Source organism: Anastrepha obliqua, chromosome 3 (genome assembly GCF_027943255.1).
Source record: "Anastrepha obliqua isolate idAnaObli1 chromosome 3, idAnaObli1_1.0, whole genome shotgun sequence".
Lineage (NCBI taxonomy): Eukaryota > Metazoa > Arthropoda > Insecta > Diptera > Tephritidae > Anastrepha > Anastrepha obliqua.
This window is the reverse complement of record NC_072894.1, coordinates 78,878,169-78,902,097: the sequence shown is the minus strand read 5'-3', so window position 1 is coordinate 78,902,097 and position 23,929 is coordinate 78,878,169. Positions and strand designations below refer to the sequence as shown.

Below are 23,929 nucleotides of genomic sequence, written 5' to 3'. Positions count from 1 at the left end.
CATGCATGTACATACATAGGTGCCAGATGGAAGTGTTGAGCAGCGTATGCTTTGCATGGTTTTTTTACTACTTCTACTACTAGTTCCTTGGCATTCCAGGGCACTTTCTAAGCGGAGTTTTGAATCGGGAAAATTTATTAAAGAAAAATCATGGTGTAAATAAAAATTCTGATTTTTTTTGGATTTGTGGCAAACTTAAATATTTAACGATATCATTGAAATGCGCAAATCAAAAGGAAGTTCTGAACGTGGTTGGAATTTACGACAAATAATTTTGTAAGATATTCTAGTTCAAGTTGATACTTTTACTTGCAAAAATTTCTTAAATGAAGAGAAATAAAACAAATAAAAATAATAGTGTTCTGTTTTTTTGTTTTTAAGGATTAATTTTATTTCGCATTTCGCTGAATTAAAATAACACAAAAAACGTTTCGTTTTATTTTATAAGCAGCTTTTTATGTTCAAATATTCAATTCGTACGATCGTAGATAAATTTTTATGTATTTATGTATGTATGTAGTATGTATTATTGGCATTTCATATATTTCATATTTTATATATGTATGTAGGCAAAATTTAGGTATGTTATGTATATAATATACTCTTGTACATAGGTACATGCGTATATAAAAGGCTTAGCAAATATCAAATACATATTTATGTTTTTACGTCTTGCAATCACTTTTAAATATAAAATATACACACATACATTAATATATATGATTTCACTAAACGCTAGAACAAGAAATTACAAAAAACAAAAAAAGGAAAGAAATGGTGTACTTTTTACAAATGCTGATTTTTTTTAAATATATACTTATGTATGAATGTATGCATGTGTATGTAGTAAATATGCATTATATTACAATAGACATTTGTGGATATTACGAACGATTTTAGCTTTTTGATTGTTATTAACGTTGAGGAAGTGATTTTTGAATGGAGCTTTTTTCTCGCATATTTCACATATTTCTCGTTTGTTTGAATATTACAAAGATTTTATTTATACATCAATATTTAATAATAAGAGTCGAATGTGTAAGACTGCCTATGTATACTAATTCGTGGCAGATATATGCATGTATGTATGCGGGTATATACACATATGGTATACTTACAAATATATTATATCATATTATATATTACATATATGCATATGTATGTATATAATTTTTATGCAATAGGAAAAAGAAGTCATTCTTATTAATTACAAACATTTCGTGTTATTTATTTTTCACGGTATTATCTTTTTAGTTCAGACGCTCATTGCTAAATTCCATTTGCAATATCTTCTTTATACATATTTTGTTCCGTAGTTTTATCTCCTCTGTATTGGTTTTTGTTTTTCTGGTGGCACTTTAAATGCGCTTACAGGTTCGAGGTTTTTAATACTATAAAAAGAAGGGGCATTCAAATTTCAAACTGTGAAACACGTTTTTCTGTATATATGTATATATGTACATATGTATATTAACTATTTATTAATTTTGTTTATGTTTACTTATCCGCATATTCCTAATTTATGTTATGAAATTTTTATTTTTATGTTTTTCTCTATATAAAAAAGCAGCCGCTAGAGCTGTAAATAGACACGATAGTGAAAGTTAATGGAATAGATGTATGTGAAAAACCTGTACAACAATGAAATTACTTTACATTTAATAGCGTGCAAATTTTTTTCTGACAAAAGTTTATTTGTTTGAGGAGTTCATAGCCCCATTACTTCTTTAATTTAACGTTGTTTTTTTTTTTGATATTAACAAGTTTTGTATAAAATCTTTCACATATTCGTTATACGTTTTAACACTGCTAAGCATTTTTATAAAAATGTTTAAATTAAATATTAATGCGCATACATTTTCTGTTCATGTGCGTGTGAATGCAAATATTGAAATATACACATTTAACGCCGATAGATATTTATTTAAAGTCAATTAATGGGACATGTGGAAGAAATAGTTTTCTCGTATTATGTCTTTTACTAATTAAATTATTGTACACAAATTACGCTTAACTACTTAAACTAAAGATCTTAAAATACAAGGTTATGTATATTTCAAGTTAATCGTATTGAAAATACGTAACAAGCGATGTTCGTATGACAGTCGGTACTGAGCTAAGGAAACAATACGGTTCGTATCCGACCAAAGGATGTGACCCCGTTACCACGACAATCGGTTCTACGTTACCGGAACGACCCGGATTTATATCCGGCCAAGGTCTGTCACTTCAGCAGCATTTCCCCACATATATATTCACAGTCGACCACAAACGCAATCGTGTAACAACTTCACAGGAAGGTTTGGAGTTGTTTAATCGCAATATGGAGGAGTTTTTGCGCCGTTTTGTAACCGTGGACGAAACATGGATCCATCACCACACACCGGAGACCAAACAACAGTCGAAACAGTGGGTTTCTAAGAGTGAATCGGCTTAATAAGCACACGAAATTCAGTTTTTTCCATTTTCTCCTCAAATTACTGGGTAGTCTGATATAGGTAGCTGTAAAACACAAACTAACTGACGCAGCACGTTCAAATTTTGACAGGAGTCAACTGACAGATGCCTGTTGACAGGAGCAGTATTTCTTTTTCAGTAAAGAGGTCAGAAATACAAAAAGTCACGGACTTATTGATCCGCCCTCGTAGTTTAATTTTTGGAAAATTTTTATATTTAAAAAAACCACATATTCGCTGTTAGTCGGTATTCAATAGTTTAATTTTAGGAAAATTTTCGAGTCAAAAAGTAAAAAAAAGAAGAGTACAAATTTAAATTAATGAGAAATCTATTAAAATAGCTCCTCCTCCTATTTGTGGTGTACGTCTTGATGTTGTTCCACAAATGGGGGGACCTACAGTTTCAAGCCGACTCCGAATGGCAGATATTTTTTTATAAGGAGCATTTTCATGGCAGAAATACACTCGTAGGTTTGCCATTGCCTGCCGTGGGGCGACCGCTATTAGAAAAATATTTTTCTTAATTTTAGTGTTTCACCGAGATTCGAACCGACGTTCTCTCTGTAAATTCCGAATGGTAATCACGCACTAACCCATTCGGCTACGGCGGCCGCTCAAATAAAGCGCTTGTAAATGTTGGAATTTTGACTTTAGAGCATATCGTTTGTTTTTTTTTGCTTTCTTCGAAAATTATTTAGAAAAAACTTTCTTCGCCAAAAATATTAAGAAAAAGCATTCAGGCTTAATTAACAAAGCCCGGTGTATATCAAATTGTATCTGCATCTCACCATTCATTAATAATAATATTAGACTGAAATATTGTACATTTGTTGAATTTTAAGTATTGCATTACAAGACTGCATTAAAATAATATAAGCCACTTTTAACATGTCATACGAGCGCAGGGCAACTTTGAAGAACTTTTAGGCCGAAAAAATGTTAAATGATAAATTGGTCGCATTTGCTGAAGGTCACTGTCCTTGACTGGATATAAAACAGAATTGTTCCAGCGGAATTCCAAGTGGAATTCAGTTACGCATTTCTTTGTATTCAATAGGTTTTAAAACTTTCAAACAATCATAACTCCTTTACGCTTTTCCTTGGCGCAAATTAAATTTAGTAACCTTATTTTCTATTCATTTTGAATATATTTTTAAGAAAGTAGAAATAATTATTCTGCAAAATAAAAACTTTAAATTATTTCATACTAAAATTTTAGCATTTAGGAATTTTAAAGTATTTCAGCGTATTTTAAATCGGTATATGTATATGCAAATATACTGAGTGTTTAATCATACATTCTTCACTCCACAAAACATATAAAATTTGTTCTTTCATACACTTCGTACGCCTTTCTTCGTTACTCCGCTTATGCGGAAAACTGTGCATACAAAAGAAAAATAATTGCAAAATAGTATTTATTATTTATTATCGTATGTTGTAACATTTGTACATACATATTTACATATGTACTTACTAGAAAAGAAGAAATCCTAACTAGAGTAAAATTACAAATTTATTCACTTCACATTAAGCGCTGCTGGAAATGTATTACATTTTTTTAGTTATTAATTTTTCCCCCACATAGCCCACTTAGTGACTTACGAGTACACAAACATTCTACATCTATGTTCTGCAAATATCCAAACTGTGCTCTGTTATGCGCGGTAAAAACTAATCACAATACTCACTCCCATTTAGGCAATACACAACAATACATTCAATATAAACATGATAGTACACTAAAAACTAATTGTATTATTTATATAGCTTTAAATATTTCCTATATGTATATGTGAATCTGAGAAAAATCAAAAAGAAAACAGCGCAGTTGTGTTCAGTAGTAAAGAAACAACTGTAAGTGCTGAAAATTCGCACAGTCGCTTCGCATTTGTCCATCGTGGGCGTATGCAATAGCACTTATAATCTTTCTGTATTCACATATTACTAAAAAAAACTACAGTCAGTCAATCAGTCAGTTAATTTGTCAGTCAAAAGGATCTACATACACATACAGTAAGTACTCGGTAATAGCAACTTTTAAAATAAGCCTTTTCTTGATTCTTGCAACTCTTAAATACAAATCTTTATGAACTTTGTATTCTAATTCTGAGGAGGCTGCAATAAATTGCACACGAAAAATTAATTTTCTAATATAAAAGTAAAATTTTTGTTTAATAGCAGAGTTTTCATCGATACATTTTTTGGTCGACTCTTTTTTCGTTAGTTGTAACAACCTCAATAAATGCAATGCCTCTATGTCTATTCTATTAGTTGCGATTACCAAGTTCGTACTATATTTTCTTTTGTTTTTCAATTACAAATAACTATCAACACAAATTACGCATAATACACAGACGAAATTAGACAACAACAAACACTTCAACAGGTACAGCAGCACCGGCTTAGATATTGGTGTCGCCGCCATCCTCGTCATCGTCGACTGCCACACACACACATACAATTCGCATAGTTGGCATACATTTATGTGGTTTTTGTGTGGTATTTATGAATGTAGGTTTATACTTTTCGCTTGCTTCCATTGTCGTACTGTTGGTGTGCAGCAATTTTGTTTACACAGTCGTCTTGCTTTAAATTTTCATAAAAAACCTTTCTCACAATATACCATTCGTGTAGTACTGATAGCCATCGTATAACTTTGTTGAGAGGCTCTTTAGCGAATCCTGTACAAGTTGTTCGACTTTGCGTTCCATTTCCTGTTCGGTCAAATTCATATGGAATCGCTTTCGGAGATTCTGTACGGTGCCAGAGCAACCATTCTTGAAGCAAGGCAATTGCGCATCTGAAATAAATGAAGGAAGAGAAAAGAGTTGCAATGAGTGAATTATTTAACATAGGAAAATATTTTTTATTCTACTTACTACTACGCATTATTTCCACAAAATTTATAATTCGATCCATATGCTTGCGTGCAGACATCATGCCGACAAGCAGTAGACGATTGAATTCTTTCCAAAGCTCCGAACTAGTGCCACCCATTACATCAACGAATTCGGGTGTCAGTTTGAAAGGTGACTGCTCGAAACCTAAAAATGAAAAATAATATAAAATGTCAGATTTTTTTTTGTTTTTAGTTATACAAATAGAAAAAAATTAAAATCAAATATTAGGTGGGTCTGTGCACCCAATACAGTATCAAATGCGACAGCAAAGCTGTGATTCGAACGATTTCATTATGCTAATCCGATCCTCGAGAATGTTGACAAAATCATGGAGAGCCTCGAGTTGAACCGGCGTATGAACACATATTCCACGGTTTGTTACACAAATAGGTGGTTTCAAGCCGACTCCGAACGTCAGCTTGAAAAGCTTTTTCATGGCAGAATGTACGCGGGGGTGTGCCATTGCCTGCCGAGGAGCGGCCGCTATTAGAAAACACTTTTTCTATCATTTCATGTTTCAGGATATTCGAACCTATGCACTTCCAAATGGCAATCACGCGCAAAGCCATTCGACTACGGGCTGCCATTACAAAATAATCAATTTTAACGTAGAAAGGCAAAATTTGAAACTTGAGAAAAATCATTTGTAAATTTTTGCTCACAAAATTCTCAAGGGAGAACGTAAAATAATAATACAAAACATAAATATTGTTGGAATAAATTTAGTTGTTAATTATAATCTGGCAGATAATTTCATGGCGTTTATTTTTTGATTATGACATCCGGCATATGTCCACCGCGACTACGAGTTACATGGTCTATTCGATCAATATAGTTTTTGACCTCTTTTTTCAATAAATCTAAATGAGCCCAATAAGCAAAAATGCGACGCAAGCGATGGTCATTTGGATTAAATTCTTGCACGAGCTGTATTTTATAGACACACAAGCGAAGATCTTTACGTAAAATGTTTCACGTAGTCGTGGGGCAAAGCTCAACAACTTGAGAACGATGACGAATCGACATTTCGGCGTCTTCTTTCACACTTCGCTGATTTGCACTTCGCGTACAGATTTATTTATTTATTTATACTTATTTTTATTTATTTACTTTTCTTATTTGAATTCAAAGTAAATTTCCACAATTGGGAGCGTTCTTCTGGCATTAAACGATTCATGATAACTTGTCAAACCTTACTTAACAGAAATATCAATACAGTTTGTCATTCGCAGTTTGCATTCAGGACCGGGATTCTTTAAAAGTGAATACCTCCAAACTCATTTTTGACAGTCTTGATTCAGAACTGCAAAAAACATGCCCAGCATGTCAAAAAATTCAAGAAAATTATTAAATTGGGGAAATGTACTTAAAAAAAATAAGTAAATCTGCTCGCGAAGCTCACGGAGCTTTGGTGGCATCGGTCCTTATTTCATTTGAATTGAGGAAGGAGCTGCCGGCGATTGATTTAGAGTCATCTGAGCGAATTTTCGTTTCCAAAGTCAATAATCAACTAAACATCGACATTTGACTCCAACAAAATGGCGCACCTTGCCTTACAGCGCACTTAACAATCGATTTGCATTATTGTATTATTCAAGCCACTATTGACGCCATACGGCCAGATTTATTAAAAAGAGTAGTCAAAAATTGGACTGATCGAATGGAACATAGCCGCGGCGGAAATACGCCGGTTATTATATTGAAAAAATAAATGCAATTGAATTATCTACCAGATTATAATAAATTAAAATAATTCATTCCAACAATATTTAAGTTTCGTATTATCATTTTAACTTCTCAAGCTCTTAAAAAAACACCCGATAGATACTCGTCGCAATCTCTATGCTTTTTACACATTTTCAAACTTTTGATTCAAACGTTGTCAAATTTTAAAATTTTTTTCCAGAATGTGAGGCTTCCGATATACTTACCTAAATTCTTCGGCGATATGCTGAGTATAAAACCAAAGTCAATATGTATAATGTGTCCATCTGAATGCAGTAAAATATTGCCATTATGCCTGTGGGCAGTCGTAAGTAAAATTTAAAACTCTTCGCTTGGTACAAATGCGCCTTTCACAATCACTTACCGATCTTTCACTTGCAATAAATATGAAATCAGACAGTAGGCTGCACAACTTTGCACAAAATTCTTCTGTGCGGCACAGAATCGTTCACCCTCTAATGAGCCATATTCATCGATAAAGTAATCGCGTAACGACTTATTAGAATTCTTTTTGATTTGATGCAATGATACAGTATTAAGGATTGGCTCGATCAGACCACTGTCATTCGATAAGCAAACAATTTTGTACGGTCGCACCCAGAGATCTACATGTTCCTCTTGCCAAATGATTTTGAACATCTAAAAGTAGATTTGATCAATTTAAAAATGACTCAAGCACATTTTTCCATAGCAATATGAATCAGTGAATAACCAACCTGTAGCAGTTGTGTGGCCATAAGTTCTTGGCGTAAATCGTCGCCACATTTCACAATAACTGACAACAAACGCCAGTTTGAAAGGTGCCCATAAGGCGATGATTCACGTATCTGTTGCTCCTTTTCATGCCAAGGCTCCTGTGAATTTAAATTTGAAGGGTTTTATTCAATATCGGATGAATAAATTTATAATAAACTGTGTATTTACCTTCAAAGCTGCCGCTGATGGATCTTCTGGATCATTGTTGAAGGATTTCGTGTTTTCGCAGGTTAAGTTATTACAGTGACGAGTGCGTACATCGCCGATATTGAATAGCACAGGTATGCCTGGAAAGGATATAAAAATTTAAATAGATGTTATTCAAAGCCACATGGGGTAAAAGTCATTTTGATGCTAACTAAAAAAGAATAAAAGTTTAAAAGAGTGGATAAAACTGCTTGGTAAACTAATATACATACATGCGAATAATATTTTTTATCTCTCCCTCTTTTTTCTCTTTCACATACCTTGATCCCTTGAGTCACATGAGTCTAGCGACATTTGCGATATGGCATCTCGTTCACTCAATTTCCGCAAATGCAAATATTGTGCTGTGATCTCATCGTCTTCTTGCGACCAAACATCATCTTCGGTTAAATGTAGGCCCCCAAATGAGAGTCCCATTGTATGCGAATTGCATACATGGCCGCCATCACCGCCAGCAGTAGCAGACGTTTGAGCATCGGACGCCACGGACGATGACTCTGACAAAAGTTTCTCCTTTTTAAGACGGCAATTGGGGCCAGTGGCGATGGCAGCGCCACCATGTGAACTGCAACTGGACGTGCGACTACAGCTCACGTGGTTGTGAGTGTGCTGATGCAATTGATGGTGATGGCTACAAGTGCCTTCCAGGTGTTCTTCACTCTTCGTGTGCCGCAGTGATGGCATCATTTTCGGAATAAGCGGCGATGAGTATATATCGGGCACCTCAAGCACCTCGACGTAAATAATGTACGGCGTTTTGTCCTTTGAGTTGAGCACCGCAGTCTTTTCCTCTGTTATGCGCACTACATGGTGTGGAATATCTGAATATACCGGCAGCCAAACTCGTGCCGGCAGATTCTTATTGATCAGGTTCAAAAACATTCGTAGCGCTGAGGTTTTTTCCGCCTTAGACGGCAGGGATGTGATATTTTTGCCAACGTTGATGAGTGCTTTCATGAACTCCTTCTCGGGCGCAGTTTTCGGTGCATTGCATGAGCACACGGTTTTCTGACCAAGAAGACCATTAACCTGAGAAATTATGGAAATGGTATTTTAAAAGTAAATTAGATTTCATGTCAAATTTCACTTACCTGTCCACGTACACTGTCGAAGCAGGTGCACCCATTATCGAATGCCCTTCCAGACGTCAGATCACCCAGACACAATTTAGCTGGCGTTAATGGTAATGTTTGCGTTGTATATGGCGGCTGTTGGTAGTGACGATTTGATATGCTTAGTGCGATTGATGAAGGGTGGCGGCGTGAATCGCTTAACAAAAGTGTGGCGTCAGATTGTGAACGATGATGTGTTTTTTTTGTTAATGCTGAAACAGCTGCGACAGCCACAGCTCCGCGACCAGCCGGTGGAATATCTTTACCGTCGGATTTACTCAATATTTTACGCTCCTTTTTTGAAAAGATCTCCTTCATAAGTGCTAGCTGTGATTTACGAGATCCGTTGCCCAACGAATCGAATTGGTAATTATAAGCCTCTAGCAGCCAAAGGCATTTCAATGAAAAGTCAACCGACTTGCGACAGCGGATTGTCAAATATGGATCGAGAACTTCTGCCAATTCATCCATTTGAATATACATAACGATTAGTTGTGGTATATAGAGATCCACTTCTTGATCGGGAAAACTGAAAATCTTATTGCCGATAAAACTGAGCACACCTGGTTCTTTCGAATAAAATAGATAGTGGATAGCAAAATGTATATTGAAGACGGGAGATTCGAAAAATCTCAGCAGTCCACTGGGACCTTTTTCAGTCTTTTGCAAGTTGTCGTTGTTGGCCGGACGCTCCTTAATGAAGCACTTTACCACACCTGGCACTTTTAATTTATTTAGCGAAGAGATGGAAGAAGATTTTGCAATCGAAGTTGAGAAGGAGGAAGCTCCGAGACCGGGTAGTGGAAGATTAAGTGTTTTCTCTATGCCATCCGTGGCAGAACTGGCTTTCTTCTCGGAAACTTCAGTATTGGATGAAGCTGTTGTCGGAAATTTTAGCTCAACCTGCGTTGATTCGGCCGAAGGTGTGGCAACCGGTGTATTGGAAGCAGATTGTTGTGCAGATGCGGCGGCTGCGGCAGCTGCTGCAGCAGCAGCGGCCGCCTTCTTACTCGAATTTGACGTGATTAGACTAAAAAATTCCTTTTTCTTGGAAATATCTGTGGGCGATTTTACTTGGTCCGGTGCGGTACCACTACCACCATTGCTGCCAGCGTTTTCATCATTCTTATTCTTTGCGGCATTCTTCTTCTCGTGATTTTCTATGATACTTTGTGCGGTACGGAAAATGGCATTCTTGGTGGCACCAAAGAAACTTTTAAAGAGTACATCATTCTTTGCGGTTTCGTTTGCACTTCCCGCCTCCGAGTTTTTCTGTGCCTTACCCGTCTGCGTTGGCTGTGGTGTTGTGGCTGCTGTCGATGGCATTGAAGTCGACGGTGTTGATGTCGATGGTGTGTTTGGTTGTGTGGCCGTTGGTGTTGATGAGTCAACTGTATCTGCAGTCGGTGTGGACAAATCGACATCTAAAGCCGTAGGTGTGCCACTACTGGAACGTTCCAAATTTAATGCAGCCTGCGACATATTCAATTCTCGATAACGCATACGTTCAGACAGCTGTTCTGCTGCCTTAGCATCGATATCTGTGTCACTACCATCACCATAGCCACCGATTATATCTGCATCGGCAATCGCCCTCGGTGTCTGTTTACTTTGGTTATGTTGCTTTTGCATTTGTTTTTGCTTGCGAGATGGGCGTAGCGTACGACAGTCTGTATCAGCCGATTGATAGAAAATCAAATCCGATTGAAGCATACCATACTCCTCATCCATAGAGGTCGTCTCGAGCATATCAATGCATTCTTCTTCAGCATCCATTTCACCCGAGTCCAGCGATTCGTGAGAGTGACGTATGCGGTTGAGAGATATTTGATCCGAGTCAGAACCGCAAATTATGCCTGTTTGTAGTGCGGGGAAATGAAGTTAATTAATCAGTGTCGTTTTCGCTTAAACTTTTGTTATGGCAGACAGTCTGACAGGCAAATGTATGTTATTAAAATAAAATAAAAAATTCAATCAAGTGACTATTTTTTAAAAGAAGGGTTTCAATTAAATTTCAATTTACTACGGACCCAAAAGATCAGAATATTATAAAATAAAATAAAAAATTAATAAATAAGTACAATATCAACAATAATAAAAAACAAATTGAGTTGAGATGGGGTAATTCTCATTTTTAAATATACCGTTTCCTCCTCAACAGACGAAGTCTCTATTGAAAATATTATCTTTCACTACAATAAATTTAAAATTTACTAAAAATATATCTTTAACTTCAAAAGTGCTCTTCTGCCGAACTAAAAAATCAAATTGATCACTATTGCTTTTGTGAATATTGTATCCTTAATATCTATTGACCGAGACCTTGTAAGAAAGGCCGCGAAGGGCTGGTTAGTGGCAAAATCAAAATACTTATAGAGATGCTTATGATTGACTGCTAGACTCCGACTGGTCTGATACTTCCAACTTTACAACTTTTCAGTTCTGAGTAAAAAGTTTGAAATTTTTTTGATCGATGTGGAAATAGGAGTCAAAGCCCAGAATCTGGTAGGAGAATATCTTATATTACCTGGACCTCCTACGATAAGCCTAGCATTCAGAATTTAAGGTCTTCCAGGCTTGTGTCAGATCTTCACCTATTTTAGAGAAGTTCGAATTCTCAAATCTAAGATATTCATGGATCTGTGGATCTTAAGAGGAGATTGGCATGAAGTGGGTGATGTGTGCTGCAGCAGTCTTTAACACAATCACATGACGTCGTGTGATCGGCGCCATATCGTTGAATTGGTTATATACGTGCATATACATACATATATAGTTGGAGCATACATCCTTCGTTAGTTGCTTGGCTGAAAGAAGCACAATTTTATGCCGGCTCCGAATGGCAAATGGTTTCGGAGGTTTGTCATTGTCTAACGAGGGACTACCGTCATTATCTTTTCCATCATTTGGTGTTTCATGCCCATAGTGGGTTGTGAACCTGGGCTCTACAAGACAGTAGTCACATATCGTCCCCTTCGGATACGGCGGCCGCCCATGCAGCATAGTGTGAGTTGAGGGCTCATCCACCTCTAGAGGTGTTTTGCTTTGGGTATGCATTGAAACAGATCTGAACATTGATTGCCGTTGCTGGCAGGTTTCCCATTTATATATTTTATTATATTATATATTTTTGAAAAGCTTCAGTTGCCAACGGCAGAATGATTATGTTCAAATGAAATGTTAAATTTCACACACACTGGCGAGTGAATGGTGTTTTTTTATATTTACAATATTTTTCGAGTTATTTTTTTTTCTTTAATCAAAATAATATAAGTCAAACTTTCAGACTTTATACAACATTTAGAAAATTTCAATATATTTCTATCTAAATTCTAAATATTTTAATCTGAATTTTTTTCTCATGCACGGCTCATGAAATTTTTTAAAAATAAGTGCGAGTTTAAAGCGGCTAAAAAGTGTCGTTGATTTTAAATAATTATTTTTACAGACGGCTTTTGCAATTTTTTTCATCAAACTCATATTTATTAAAAAAAAAGGTCTTAAAATTACCATCTCATTAGAAAGTTATTATAATAACCTTTAGATAGTTGGAGAAATTGTATGTCATTAGTCATTTCGAAGTCATTTTTTAAATTCGCCCCGCCGCACACATTTTAGTAAAACTTAATTTGGGGCGGACGGGCAGAAATTTACTCTTAACATATAAATTAGTCTCAACGTCGGTTTTCTACCGATCTCAGTAACATTTGTGTCGGATCTAAATGAGACGAGTTTTATTAAGTCGCTATCGCGGTGTGGCACAACCCACTTTGGAAAACTTTTGCCTTATCGTATTTCTTTTCGGTGTGGTGCCACGTTTTTTTCTCATACAAAACAAAGTACAGACTCGAATTCTTTGATATAGAAGGAAAGGTTTAGCTCCGTCGACAAAAAAAAAAAAATTTACAAAAATCAACGGTATCGCGTAGTCACTTGAAACTTGCATTTTGTTCTACTAAAATTCAAAGGGCTATAAGACTGCGTAACCAGCAAAATTTTAAAAACTCTGATTAAAAAGTTGAAAGTTTTGATAAATTTTTGGAAAATTTTGTACAAAATTTGGAACTACGGGTAATGCGGTTTTATTGTGGTATGAACTTTATTTTTATAAACAAATAGCGGTTAGCTTATAATTTACAACGGGGTGTATATGAGAAGAAATCATAGGCGTACGAATTGAAAGTGGGTAGCGCAGGTGCATATATAGGGCCCGCCATCTATCGTTACGGATTTGAACTAGGTATTATTTGAAGAGTGGTAACACTTAGCTGTCATCTGATTTTACAGAAAATTAGTTTTATTCTTCCGCTGAACGAAAATGGTTGTGTATACGCTCAAAGAACGCTGGGAAATATTGTGACATTACTCTGAAAATCATGGTAATGTTGTAGAATGTGTACGAAAATTACGTACGGCAATGGGAAGAAGAAAAGCACCGAATGAAGCGTATGTGCGTTACTTTGCGAAAAAAAGTAAGAGAAACTGGGTTACTTATTGACAAACCAACGCGTGACCGGCCAAAAACCGTGCGTACACCCGAAAATATTGCTGCTGTGGCCGAGAGTGTTCGTGAATCACCAGGAACATCAGTTCACCGTCGTTTTCAACAATTGGACATTTCAGAGACATCATTGAGACGAATTTTGCGTAAAGATCTTGGTATGACGCCGTACAAAGTCCATATGAATGAAGTTGTGTTCCATCATTAACCGGAAGGATTGTACTTCAAAATAAAAAAACAGTTTGGAAAAATATTGAGTAGTTTCTTTTTTATAGCATTTTTAATTCCGTAAATTTATATGGCGGACCCTGTATATTTATATCTAACTCGATTCCATTATTTCGTTACATGTAACTGCTATGTGTACAAAGTTACTTATATAAAATCATAGTGCAGAGGTGCATGTGGGTATACAAATCTCCGTTGATATACTAATCACGTAAGCGCATTTATTAAAAAAGCGGAAATTGCCTATCTACTCACCTGAATCATCAGAGCCGAGACTGGTGAGATCCTCACGTTTCTTACTACTACTGCTGCCGTTGCTATTATTGCTGCTGGTGTTGTTATTGTTGTTGATGTTGCTCGATGCTGCACCTGCAATCGCCGCTCCACAACGTGTGGTTGTCTCACTCGATTTGGGACGTACACGCAATGTTGGGCAGGACTCAACTGCAGAAAAAGTAACAGGATGTATATAATTGAAAAATAAGCACACTAATGAGAATGGCACTAAGTACGTAAGTTAACTCAACTTACCAATCACATTGGCACCACCATAACTACTGCTGTTGATGTTGTTAATGTTAATGTTATTGCTGCTGTTGCTTGCCGTGGGTTCTGTGGTCATAGCTGCAATTGGGTCAGCCGTCGTTGAGTCCATTAAACCACCTGTTATGGTTGATACTCTAGATGGGGTGGCTAATGAAGAGGATGGCGGTGAATGTGTTAATGATGACGTCAACGCCGGTGTTGTTGTTGTGGTAAGGGCGGCTGTTACATTGGCTGCAGTCGTGACGATTTTCGAGCACATAGTCGTGCCCAGAATGGATGGTGTGCAGAACGTATTTTCGCTCTCTGAATTAGGCGAGGAGACTTCAACCTGCAAAGAGGCGATTGGTAGGAGGGAAACGATAGATAAAATTAATGGCAATCAATTTTAGTGACACATTAAAGTAGTATTAATAAAGTATAAAACTAAAATGCTGTGAAAGCAGTAAATTTCTTTGGTTAGATTTGGCCAGACTGTGTATGACGTAGGTTTATGTATGTACATATGTGCACATGACGTTGGAGTAAACAATTCGGTTGCTAATAGAATTTCCACGACCAGTTACTGAAAGATATTGCGATATATTATAATAAACAAATTTAATTGTTGAGACTTCTTCAGTAAATACCAACTAATTTACACTTTACATTGGTAATTTTTTCGCTAATTTATAACAAAAACTATATTCTGTTTGAATGAAAATTATTTTTTTATACACCGGGCACCTTAATTAAGTCGATATATGCATATTTTTGCATTGCCACATAATCAAGCTCATACTTGTGTCACTCAACGAATGGCTGTGTATAAACAGAAACAAAAAAATATAAAAAAATACAAATAAAAATAATAAATAAACACAACCTGAAGCCATACAAATTCTACGAAGAAAAAATATGTAAAAATAAAGGAAAAAATAAAAAGAACGCGCAACCACACAAATGGTATGCATGTAGCTGCATTTCAATACCAATAATTAATCTCTTTTACTTCGAATTGAAAATTGCATTGAACTTTGCACTTGTTTACTTTATAACAAATTAAATAAGATTGCTGTAGCAGTAAGAGTCTTAATCACTTTATTTTTAATTATGTTGGAGGAGTTCCGACCGTCAGAAGTAAAGGATTTTTGAATAAGAGGATGCTTATTTCATTTATGGATGTTTATTTCATTATAAAGAGGAAGGTATGCCGTTAATAGTGGAAAATAACATCAGGCAAATGACCACCACGACTCCGCTTACAGGACAATATCCTTTTAATGAAACTTTGCATAACTGAATTGCAAAGTGGCTGCCCTAAAGTGGATGCCTCACGAATTCCATATTTGAGGTCTTGAATCGACTCTGGTGTTAAATCACAAGATCTCGGTAGCCAATTGTGATCACCTCTTCGAGAGATAACACGGTCCGGAAACTTTTCCAGTAAAGATCGTTGCTTGTGTGGTCCTAGCGCCGTCTTGTTGAAAATAAACGTTTTCCAGATCAATACCATCCAATTCCAGGCATAAAAGTTAATCATCTCTAGATAGCGCAATCCATCCATTCATAGCACCTGTTATTGGAAAACCCTTTAGATATTCGAGTGCACCAGAGTAAGGAAGCTGCTCTCTTCAGCTTTGTGGGTGTTTTTAATTCTTTTATAAATCGAAAATTTCCATCGCTTAGTAATAATAAGAAGACTGCGGATTTAATCTTTATTTCGAAAACAAAAAGAAATTCTTGCAGTATTTCTATTATCATACAGTTTTACAGACAATACCCATAGAGGTTTTTCTTCTGTGTTTGAAAGACCCTGCCACATGGAACTTGGACGAGGGACTGCTTAATTGTTCTTAGATTTAAGCGAGCTTTCAAAAACATAAATTAAAAATTAAAATTTTTTAGGTTCTAACCCAAATTTTGTCAGTTATGGTTATGTATGGAATATGAGGCGAAAATGAGTAGCACAGTTCGTGATGAAAATTCATTCCTTATGGAATATCTTCAGTGCGTGTTCGAACAATTATGGATTGAATTGATTTGATTGATTTGGATTTGTGTTTGGTGCTCAAACTTATGCTGAATTAAAACAAATAAATACCAAATAAAACAGTCAGAGACTGAGAAAATTATTTCTGCAACACCTGAAAACGAGGTTCACATGAGGAAAAAATGTATTAATTCCAGTCCTAATTTGTTTTGGCAGATTCATGACAACTCTGTCATTTGAAAAAGGAACAAATAACGACGGATTGTGTTTATTTTATAGTATTTTTTGATCGCATATATTAGGAATCATTTGGATATTACAAGGCAATTATTCTGCTCTTAACTCATAAATACCCATTGACGACTTAAGTTGCCAGTTGAGTTGCCGCTCTTCTTTACGCTTTGAGAGTGAAGTGAATGGAAAATTATGGAAAAAAGAAGACGATAACTGAGAAAACTTATGTTTTGTCCCTTGCCATTTTTTTTTTTCAAAAACTCTTGAACAAAGTATCCACACTCTCAAAGCCCATTTGTTAAATTTTTAGCATTGAAACTCGAAAAAAAGTTCTGGACAATAATAAGTTAAGTAATTGTGAATTATGTATTTTATTTTGTTTATGTTTAGCGGCTGCTGCAGTTGAGAAGCAGCGCTCCAAATGCATTTCTAATTTGCACCACAAATTTTTCAAAAATTTTCTTTCGTCGTAATTTCTTTATTTTTGGATTCATTATTTAAAATATACATTTAAATTTAAAATATACATCACGGTTTTGCTTTTTTTCGTTAGAAACTTACCTTGGGCAAAGAGTAAATAAAATTGTTGCCAAGTTTCATTGAAATATATCAATTTTCGCCCGAGTTATTGTGCGCTCGGACGGACAGATGGACGGAGAGACATGGCTAAATCGACTCCTCTGATCATTCTGAGCATTTTGGCGTTCGGGTATTTTTTAAGAACTTAAACATTTGATACAAAACACAAATATTGTTGGAATGGTTTTTTTTTTTAAATTATAATCTATTGGATAATTTCATGACATTTATTTTTTGAATATGATATCCATCCGGCATGTGTCCGCCGCGGCCACGAGTTACATCGTCGATTTGATCAGGCAAAGTGGTTCACGTAAACTGGTATGCAATGCCACCAAGTGTATTAGTACAAACAAAAATATGCTTAAAAGAAAGAAAGTTCGAAAGGCGTTTGGACGAAAGACTACAATTCAGCAGGACAAGGTCATCAAGAAAAGCAAGGGTGACCCTTTAAGTTCTCTCGAGCGATAGCGCTGGAGATAAATGAGGAAGATTGCTTGAATATATCAAGCAGACTTGAGCGACTATGCCTAATGAAAATAAATTGTGTGGGCGTGCCAGCAAAAACAAAATCAGTCATTGTGGGGAAAAAATATCAAGGCAAGTTTGTCTTCCGCAAAAATATTTTTTACGAAGGAAACTTGGTCTTGATGGGAAAACTTTAGTTCATCATGAAAAAAGCCAAGAGTTCAATGCCCGGTACACAACAAAGACCGTAAATCATGGTAGGGATAACTTGAAAGTTCGAGGATCATTTTCTTCAAATGAAGTTGGCTCAATAGTGAGAATAATTGGCAACTTGGATAAGTTTGCGTATTTTGATATTCTCAAAAGGCGATGGAGCCAAATTCCTTCGAGTTCTCACCACTAAACTAGTTATTTATACAGAATAACGACCCCAAGCAGCGTACAACAAAAGTGGTGAAAAATTGGCTTTCCAAAGGGGAAATTGCAGTTCAGGAATCTCCGAAACTCTACCTTAATCCCACTGAAAATCTGTAGAACGATATTAAGGCTAAGGTGGTGCAAAAACAAAATTATCTAAATGTCAATGAACTAAAGCAAAAGGAGTACAGGAAAAATATCAAAAGTTAATAGGAAGTTTACCTTGCAGCTGTGAAACAGTTTTTCAAAATAATGGATACTCAACAAAATACTAATCAGGTAACTAATTAACCCTTTGCACTCGAGGCTTTTTTCGCTTGTGCGAGCCAGCAACTCGAGACGATTTCGACCAAATTAGATAAACATTTTACAGGTACTTCAAAAAAAATTTAAAGTAACTAACTGAGATTAACTGAACTGAACTAAGCAGCGTCGCTTGATTTAAGACTCCAAACCACTTGCAGCGCTGCACTAGTTCAAATCGGCCTGGCGCTCGAGTGCAATGGGTTAATAAAAAAATTTTACCTTGTTTTGGTAACCTGATAATTTAATGCAGATCAGCGAGTTCTTCGCCACTAAAAATCAAAACAATTTGAAATTTAGAGTAGTGCAATACAAGATTGCGCCAATACTAAGGCCGTTACGTCGGCACAGAAACAAAGCAAACGAAAAGAAGAGGAAAAATATCATTCGCGCTTTCATAATTTAGCACGCAGCATATAATTTTTATAAATTAGCTTAATTTATAAATTAAAATATATCCTGACTGATTCATACAATCATAAAATGGTTGGTTTATTTTCTGTGCTGATATCAATTAAACAGTTGATTCTGCCAAATTCGACAAGAGCGAAGTAGCGACGGCGCCACCTTTTATTCTCTACATCGTTAACTAGCCATATAAGGTTCAGCTTTTGCTTAGTTGTTGATAAGAATGCTGTTCACTCAGTTCACTCAGACTTTGCAGACGTTAAATACAAAATCATCATGATTTTATTTCGAATAGCCCTCTATTTGAGGCAGGCATTGGCTTGCCAGCAGATGAATTCTATAATGAAAAAGCTACTCTGAAGAACCATTCGCTTTTAGCTATAGAAAATATATGACGCTTTGCTGATTTTTGCGACATCAAATGGTGAAACTTTATATTTTTTATTAAATGCTTTTTAAAAAATATTTAATTAATGAAGATCATTTTACTCTTCTCAAAAACGCCAGATTGCCATTGTACTTCTTAGCGTTCTTTTACGAGTGCGTGGGAGTTGTTATACAGATTCTTATTTTTTTTATTTTTACTACTGTCGTTGCAATTTGAAATACGAGTATCTCCTAGAACTAAAGCGTAGATGGTTGCATGACACTAGCGCCTACACAGAGCTCAAACTGTTTCCTGTGAGACAGGTTTATGTTCACTCAACCGGCGAAGTAATTGTGTTTGACATTTTAAGCTTATATTTTTTCTTTTTTCAACTTACCTCCGGTATACGCTGCAAGGCGCTGTCCAGACTGCGATTGCGGTGATGTTGTGTTAAATTGATACGAGTGTTGGTAACCTGTGAGACGGGTGGCAATAAGATGCCCATTGACCTGTATGCAGAGAGTAGAGAGAGAGAGAGGTGGTTAAATTACGATTAAAGCAATTCCAGTTAAAAAATAAAGATTATGGCAGTAAAATTGGATGTATGGAAGTAGAAAATAAAGAAAGGCACACAAAAAATTATATAAATTTTCCAAAACACTTTATTTTCATCACGATAGCATCAATACCTAGTGCGTAAGAATAATTTATAGGACAAAAAACCATCCATCAGTGGCTAAAAGACAATATTCCTGGGTTCACAGCCGTAAAAGACTGGCCGTCCAGATCTTGGTCCATTGGATTACAATTTGTGGTCAGAATTGGAAATCATGACCTGTTGAACACCTCACGGAAATCTGAAGAGTCTCAAACAATCTTTAGTTCGAGCAGCGACAACAAAATCCCTAGAAACCGTGCGTGCTGTGCTGCAATAGCTGAATGGCCTAATCGCTTAAAGGCTTGTTTAAAAGCAAATGGTGACCATTTCGAATGAAAATTAAAATTTTCTTTTATATTTAAATGATTAAATGAAATTAAATTCATTAAAAAAGTAATTTAATTTCATATCTAGAACGGACTTAACTTGTAACAGAACTTATGGCAGGATTAAGCATAATCTCTAAACCCCGAAGAAGAAATGACTCTGCTCTGCTAGCCACGCAGCTCCGGATTCAGGCTCACATGCAGAAAGTCAATTCCTTCTCTTTCTTCTTCTAAAATGCTGGAGGACTTTCTTTTCTCGAAAAAAATGTCGCCTAATTATGAGATAACTTTACGAAAATGTTTCCATAGGCAGATTCCACTAAACCCGTCCTTCCCGTATAAAAGATCAGTCAGAAATTATCCAGGGCAACAATTAATCACAATTCAGCAAATGTAGAACATCATAAAGGCGGTCAGAAAATCTTTTTTTACTTCATAATATGACTTGTACGGTACTTTGAGAATCACTAAATATATTTTAGCCGTTTAAAGTTGACGACAGCTAAAAGTGAAGACAATGGCGACTTGATTTTACGGAACCAAAGATATTGCCCATATCAATAATTTCCTGTAAAAGTAACATATTCCCCAAAAACCAAAATATCGAGAAAAACAGCTTCAAAGTTTTGAATTGACTATGCCACCCTAAGAAAAAATAAATACGTGTTTTTATCTAATAAGATAATTAATATTAATTGATACCGACGCACCATTCAAAAGTGCTTTTCGTCATGTCTAAAATTATGACACTCTTGAAGCAATGACTCTTGATGCAATGACACTCTGAAGCACGCATATCGCCGGGCTAAAATGATTAATATACAATTCTATATCGGCATTTTGAAGTTTGGTAGTTGTGGTTGTTGTAATGGTTTACAAAGCTTTAACGTTAGACCCAGGAGGCATGCTGTCACCCTATCTCCAAAGCGAAAAGGGTGTCAAATGGGTAGGTCTATGGAAGAACGTGAATAGGTTGTTAGCGTTTTACAGGGCAACAACACATACCGATCGATTCTGAGTGGATATGAATCTAACCTGCTACAAAATCTGGATGGTCGTCGTCTTTAATGAAAATATCATGCAGAATAAATTAGAGTTTGTGGCTAATAAATACGATAATTCAACAACCGACACACAACAAATTCTATCTATTCTGGTACTTAAAATCAATTTTCAACTGCCAACCACACCTCATATTTGCCTGATGCCACTGCATGCATCTGCATGGAAGTATAAGCCGGTTTCAACTGGGTCGTAACATAACTTTTTAAGAGGATACCCTTTTAAACAGGGTTAAGAGGCACAATTACGTTCCGGATATGCGAATATGCGGCTGATGCATGGGCTTGGTACTAAGAGAAGCCGAGAATTCTTTGACTACATATTATTAAAGTAGAGATTAGAAGCGAAGAGCTAAGACTAAGAAATATAAGCTGGCACCAAACTATATGCCTAAGTAAGGCTACTACGTCCTCTTAGGGAGGATACAATACAAAAGAGATTTAGGTATCTAGGTACGGTACACTAGACAGGGCAGATGAAGAGTTCCAACTTCCCCGTGAGTCCCGCATAACCTTGGCACAATTACGTTCTGGATACTGTAGCAGGTTAAACTCCTACCTATCCAGAATGGAGCCCAACATACTAAACATATGGCCGGCATGTGAAGGCATCCCGCACGACACTAACCACCATTTCACATGCCCCATCAAACCCACTCATCAAAGACCCCTCTTCCTCTGGACCCAACCTGTCGAAACAGCAAGTTTCCTGGGCCTACCGTTAGATGAGCTAGACGAAGGCGACCGGTGATTTACACTACACTGATAGGGCAAAGTTACTGCTGCAACAACAACAACAAGATTTAGGCAACTCATAAACCTCCCTAAAGACAAACGGAGAACGGCGCAGCTAGGGCTAGGGATAAGGTCCAAAACGGGGTTTTGCAATCAAAGATCCAATACGTCTTGGCAAGCAAAGATCCAATACATCGAAAAAAGTAGATATTTCGCCTTGATACGGCACATACGCTCAGCCCAACACAGCTCTATCATAGGTTTACTGGGGGAACTGGGTTTAAATTAGACATTGTGTTGAGTAGAGGTCATAACAGATCTTCATGCCTCCAATTATTCTATAACTCGAAAATCTATAATATAAGATACAACACTTTGCACGAGATTAAGGTACAAAAAGGTTACACAAAATTCGACAAATTGTGCCATGATTGGGGAAATTTTGAACTGATGTTGTCATATTTTCGGTACATCGACCGATGTGTTATCTCATTGGTTCAGGAGCATTCAATAGTGAATATATTTATACGAAGTTATACCCTGTAACACACGCAGCCAATAGAGTGGGCCGATTATTACATCCGAAAATTGGAGTAAGCACATTCGGAACTACCGACTTACAGTTCAACTAGTAATTTTTAGTGATTTTCAAACGTAAAAATGTAAACCTTGAATGACGTTTTAGCATTGTTAGATATTAAAAAAACATTAAGGGCGCGCTTGTATTTCAATACAAAATTTGTATGTCCGCACTTATTAAACCGATACATCAGATGAAGTACACACATATGTACAAGTATGCAGTATACCATATTGATATCAACCAATAAAAACTCAATCATTCACACGCACATATGTATGTATGTGTATATGTATGTAACTGCTAACGCACACATATTTTTATTTCACTTAAAACAGTCGAAAAAAATCGTACCTTTAAAAATCAATAGCGCAGTAGGTTAAGTATATATGCATTTACTGTTATAATTACATTTTGCACACAATTTTTATTGATAAATATGTTTTTTAAAACAATATGCCAAACTTGTAAAGCGGCTTGAAAAGACCACTCCAATTTTTCATATTCCTTCTACAAACACTGCTACATACATACATGTACTGTTATGTATATTATACTCATACACTTGTTTATTATTTTCTTGTCGGTATTTATCACAACTGCAATATTTGCTGAAAATTATTAAAAAAAATTAGTTTTATTTTGCTAATCACTGCCTTTGCTTGCTCACTCTAGTTGCTGTTTCTAGTAATTCCACACTTTTTCTTGTTTTTATTTGTTTTGTTTTATTTTATACTTATTTTCTTTTGTAACCGAAACGCAATATGGTAGCCACGATTGTAGAAAAAATCCCACTTGCAAAGTTTGCGAACAATATATTGCATTCGAAGGCACATAGCATAGATATATGAACGCGTATGTATGTGTTTAATTATTTTATGATTTTGGATAATTTCACGCAGGCAGCACAAAGTAGTAAAATAACTTGAATTCAATGAGAAATCAATTTTTAGCCACGCGTGAAATGAGTTGATGGCCAAATCGAGCAAAAACCACAAACAAATTTTACACTGCATAGAGTTCTACTAACCATTGCGAGTAGCGAAAAAATCAGCTGATTAACACAAGCTCACACAAGTGCTAATGCCACTGCTAAACTGGTTTTTTCAGCCACATTCTTCTTTTCAAACTTGCATGATTAATAATCTTGTAGTAATTTTATGTGTTTGTTTCTTTCTAGTTTAATCACAATAAAAAACAACTATTACTTTCGCTCGATTCGTTTTCTTCCCTTTTTTGTTTTTTGTTGGTGTCGTTTGCTTTAAAAAATCATACTTGGAGGTTTCACGTTTGCTGACTAACTAAATACGGCGCCTGAGTATTTGGCGGCATATACATAAGCATATGATTGAGCAGGAATACCGCCAATAACGAGTGCTCAGACATACAA

At 35.9% G+C, this 23,929-nt stretch overlaps 1 protein-coding gene across 3 annotated transcripts; it reads right to left on the bottom strand.

Annotated features, from left to right (window-relative positions):
• Positions 1 to 1,138: 1,138 nt before the first annotated feature.
• LOC129242817 (phosphatidylinositol 4-kinase beta) lies at positions 1,139 to 23,827 on the bottom strand. 3 transcript variants are annotated; one of them, XM_054879673.1, is made up of 13 exons: positions 23,613 to 23,821; positions 22,894 to 23,150; positions 19,577 to 19,688; positions 14,420 to 14,762; positions 14,144 to 14,332; positions 9,139 to 11,015; positions 8,308 to 9,076; positions 8,009 to 8,127; positions 7,801 to 7,938; positions 7,449 to 7,723; positions 7,291 to 7,379; positions 5,339 to 5,503; positions 1,139 to 5,259 (listed from the first exon to the last, which is right to left on the bottom strand). In XM_054879673.1, the coding sequence occupies exons 3-13, from the start codon at positions 19,682 to 19,684 to the stop codon at positions 5,072 to 5,074; spliced, it is 4,260 nt and encodes a 1,419-aa protein (XP_054735648.1). In that variant the 5' UTR covers positions 19,685 to 19,688; positions 22,894 to 23,150; positions 23,613 to 23,821; the 3' UTR covers positions 1,139 to 5,071. The 3 variants fall into 3 exon arrangements, with proteins under 3 accessions (XP_054735648.1, XP_054735650.1, XP_054735649.1); XM_054879675.1 differs by lacking the exon at positions 22,894 to 23,150 and having other exon boundaries at positions 23,748 to 23,827; XM_054879674.1 differs by lacking the exon at positions 22,894 to 23,150.
• Between the last annotated feature and the right edge of the window lie 102 nt (positions 23,828 to 23,929).

Coding starts and splice junctions, on each gene's coding strand:
- LOC129242817 (XM_054879675.1), bottom strand. CDS start 19,684: ATGGGCATCTTATTGCCACCCGTCTCACAGGTTACCAACACTCGTATC. Junction 14,333..14,419: donor TGGTGGTGCCAATGTGATTG/GTAAGTTGAGTT, acceptor CTTTTTCTGCAG/TTGAGTCCTGCCCAACATTG. Junction 7,939..8,008: donor CATCAGCGGCAGCTTTGAAG/GTAAATACACAG, acceptor TTAAATTCACAG/GAGCCTTGGCATGAAAAGGA.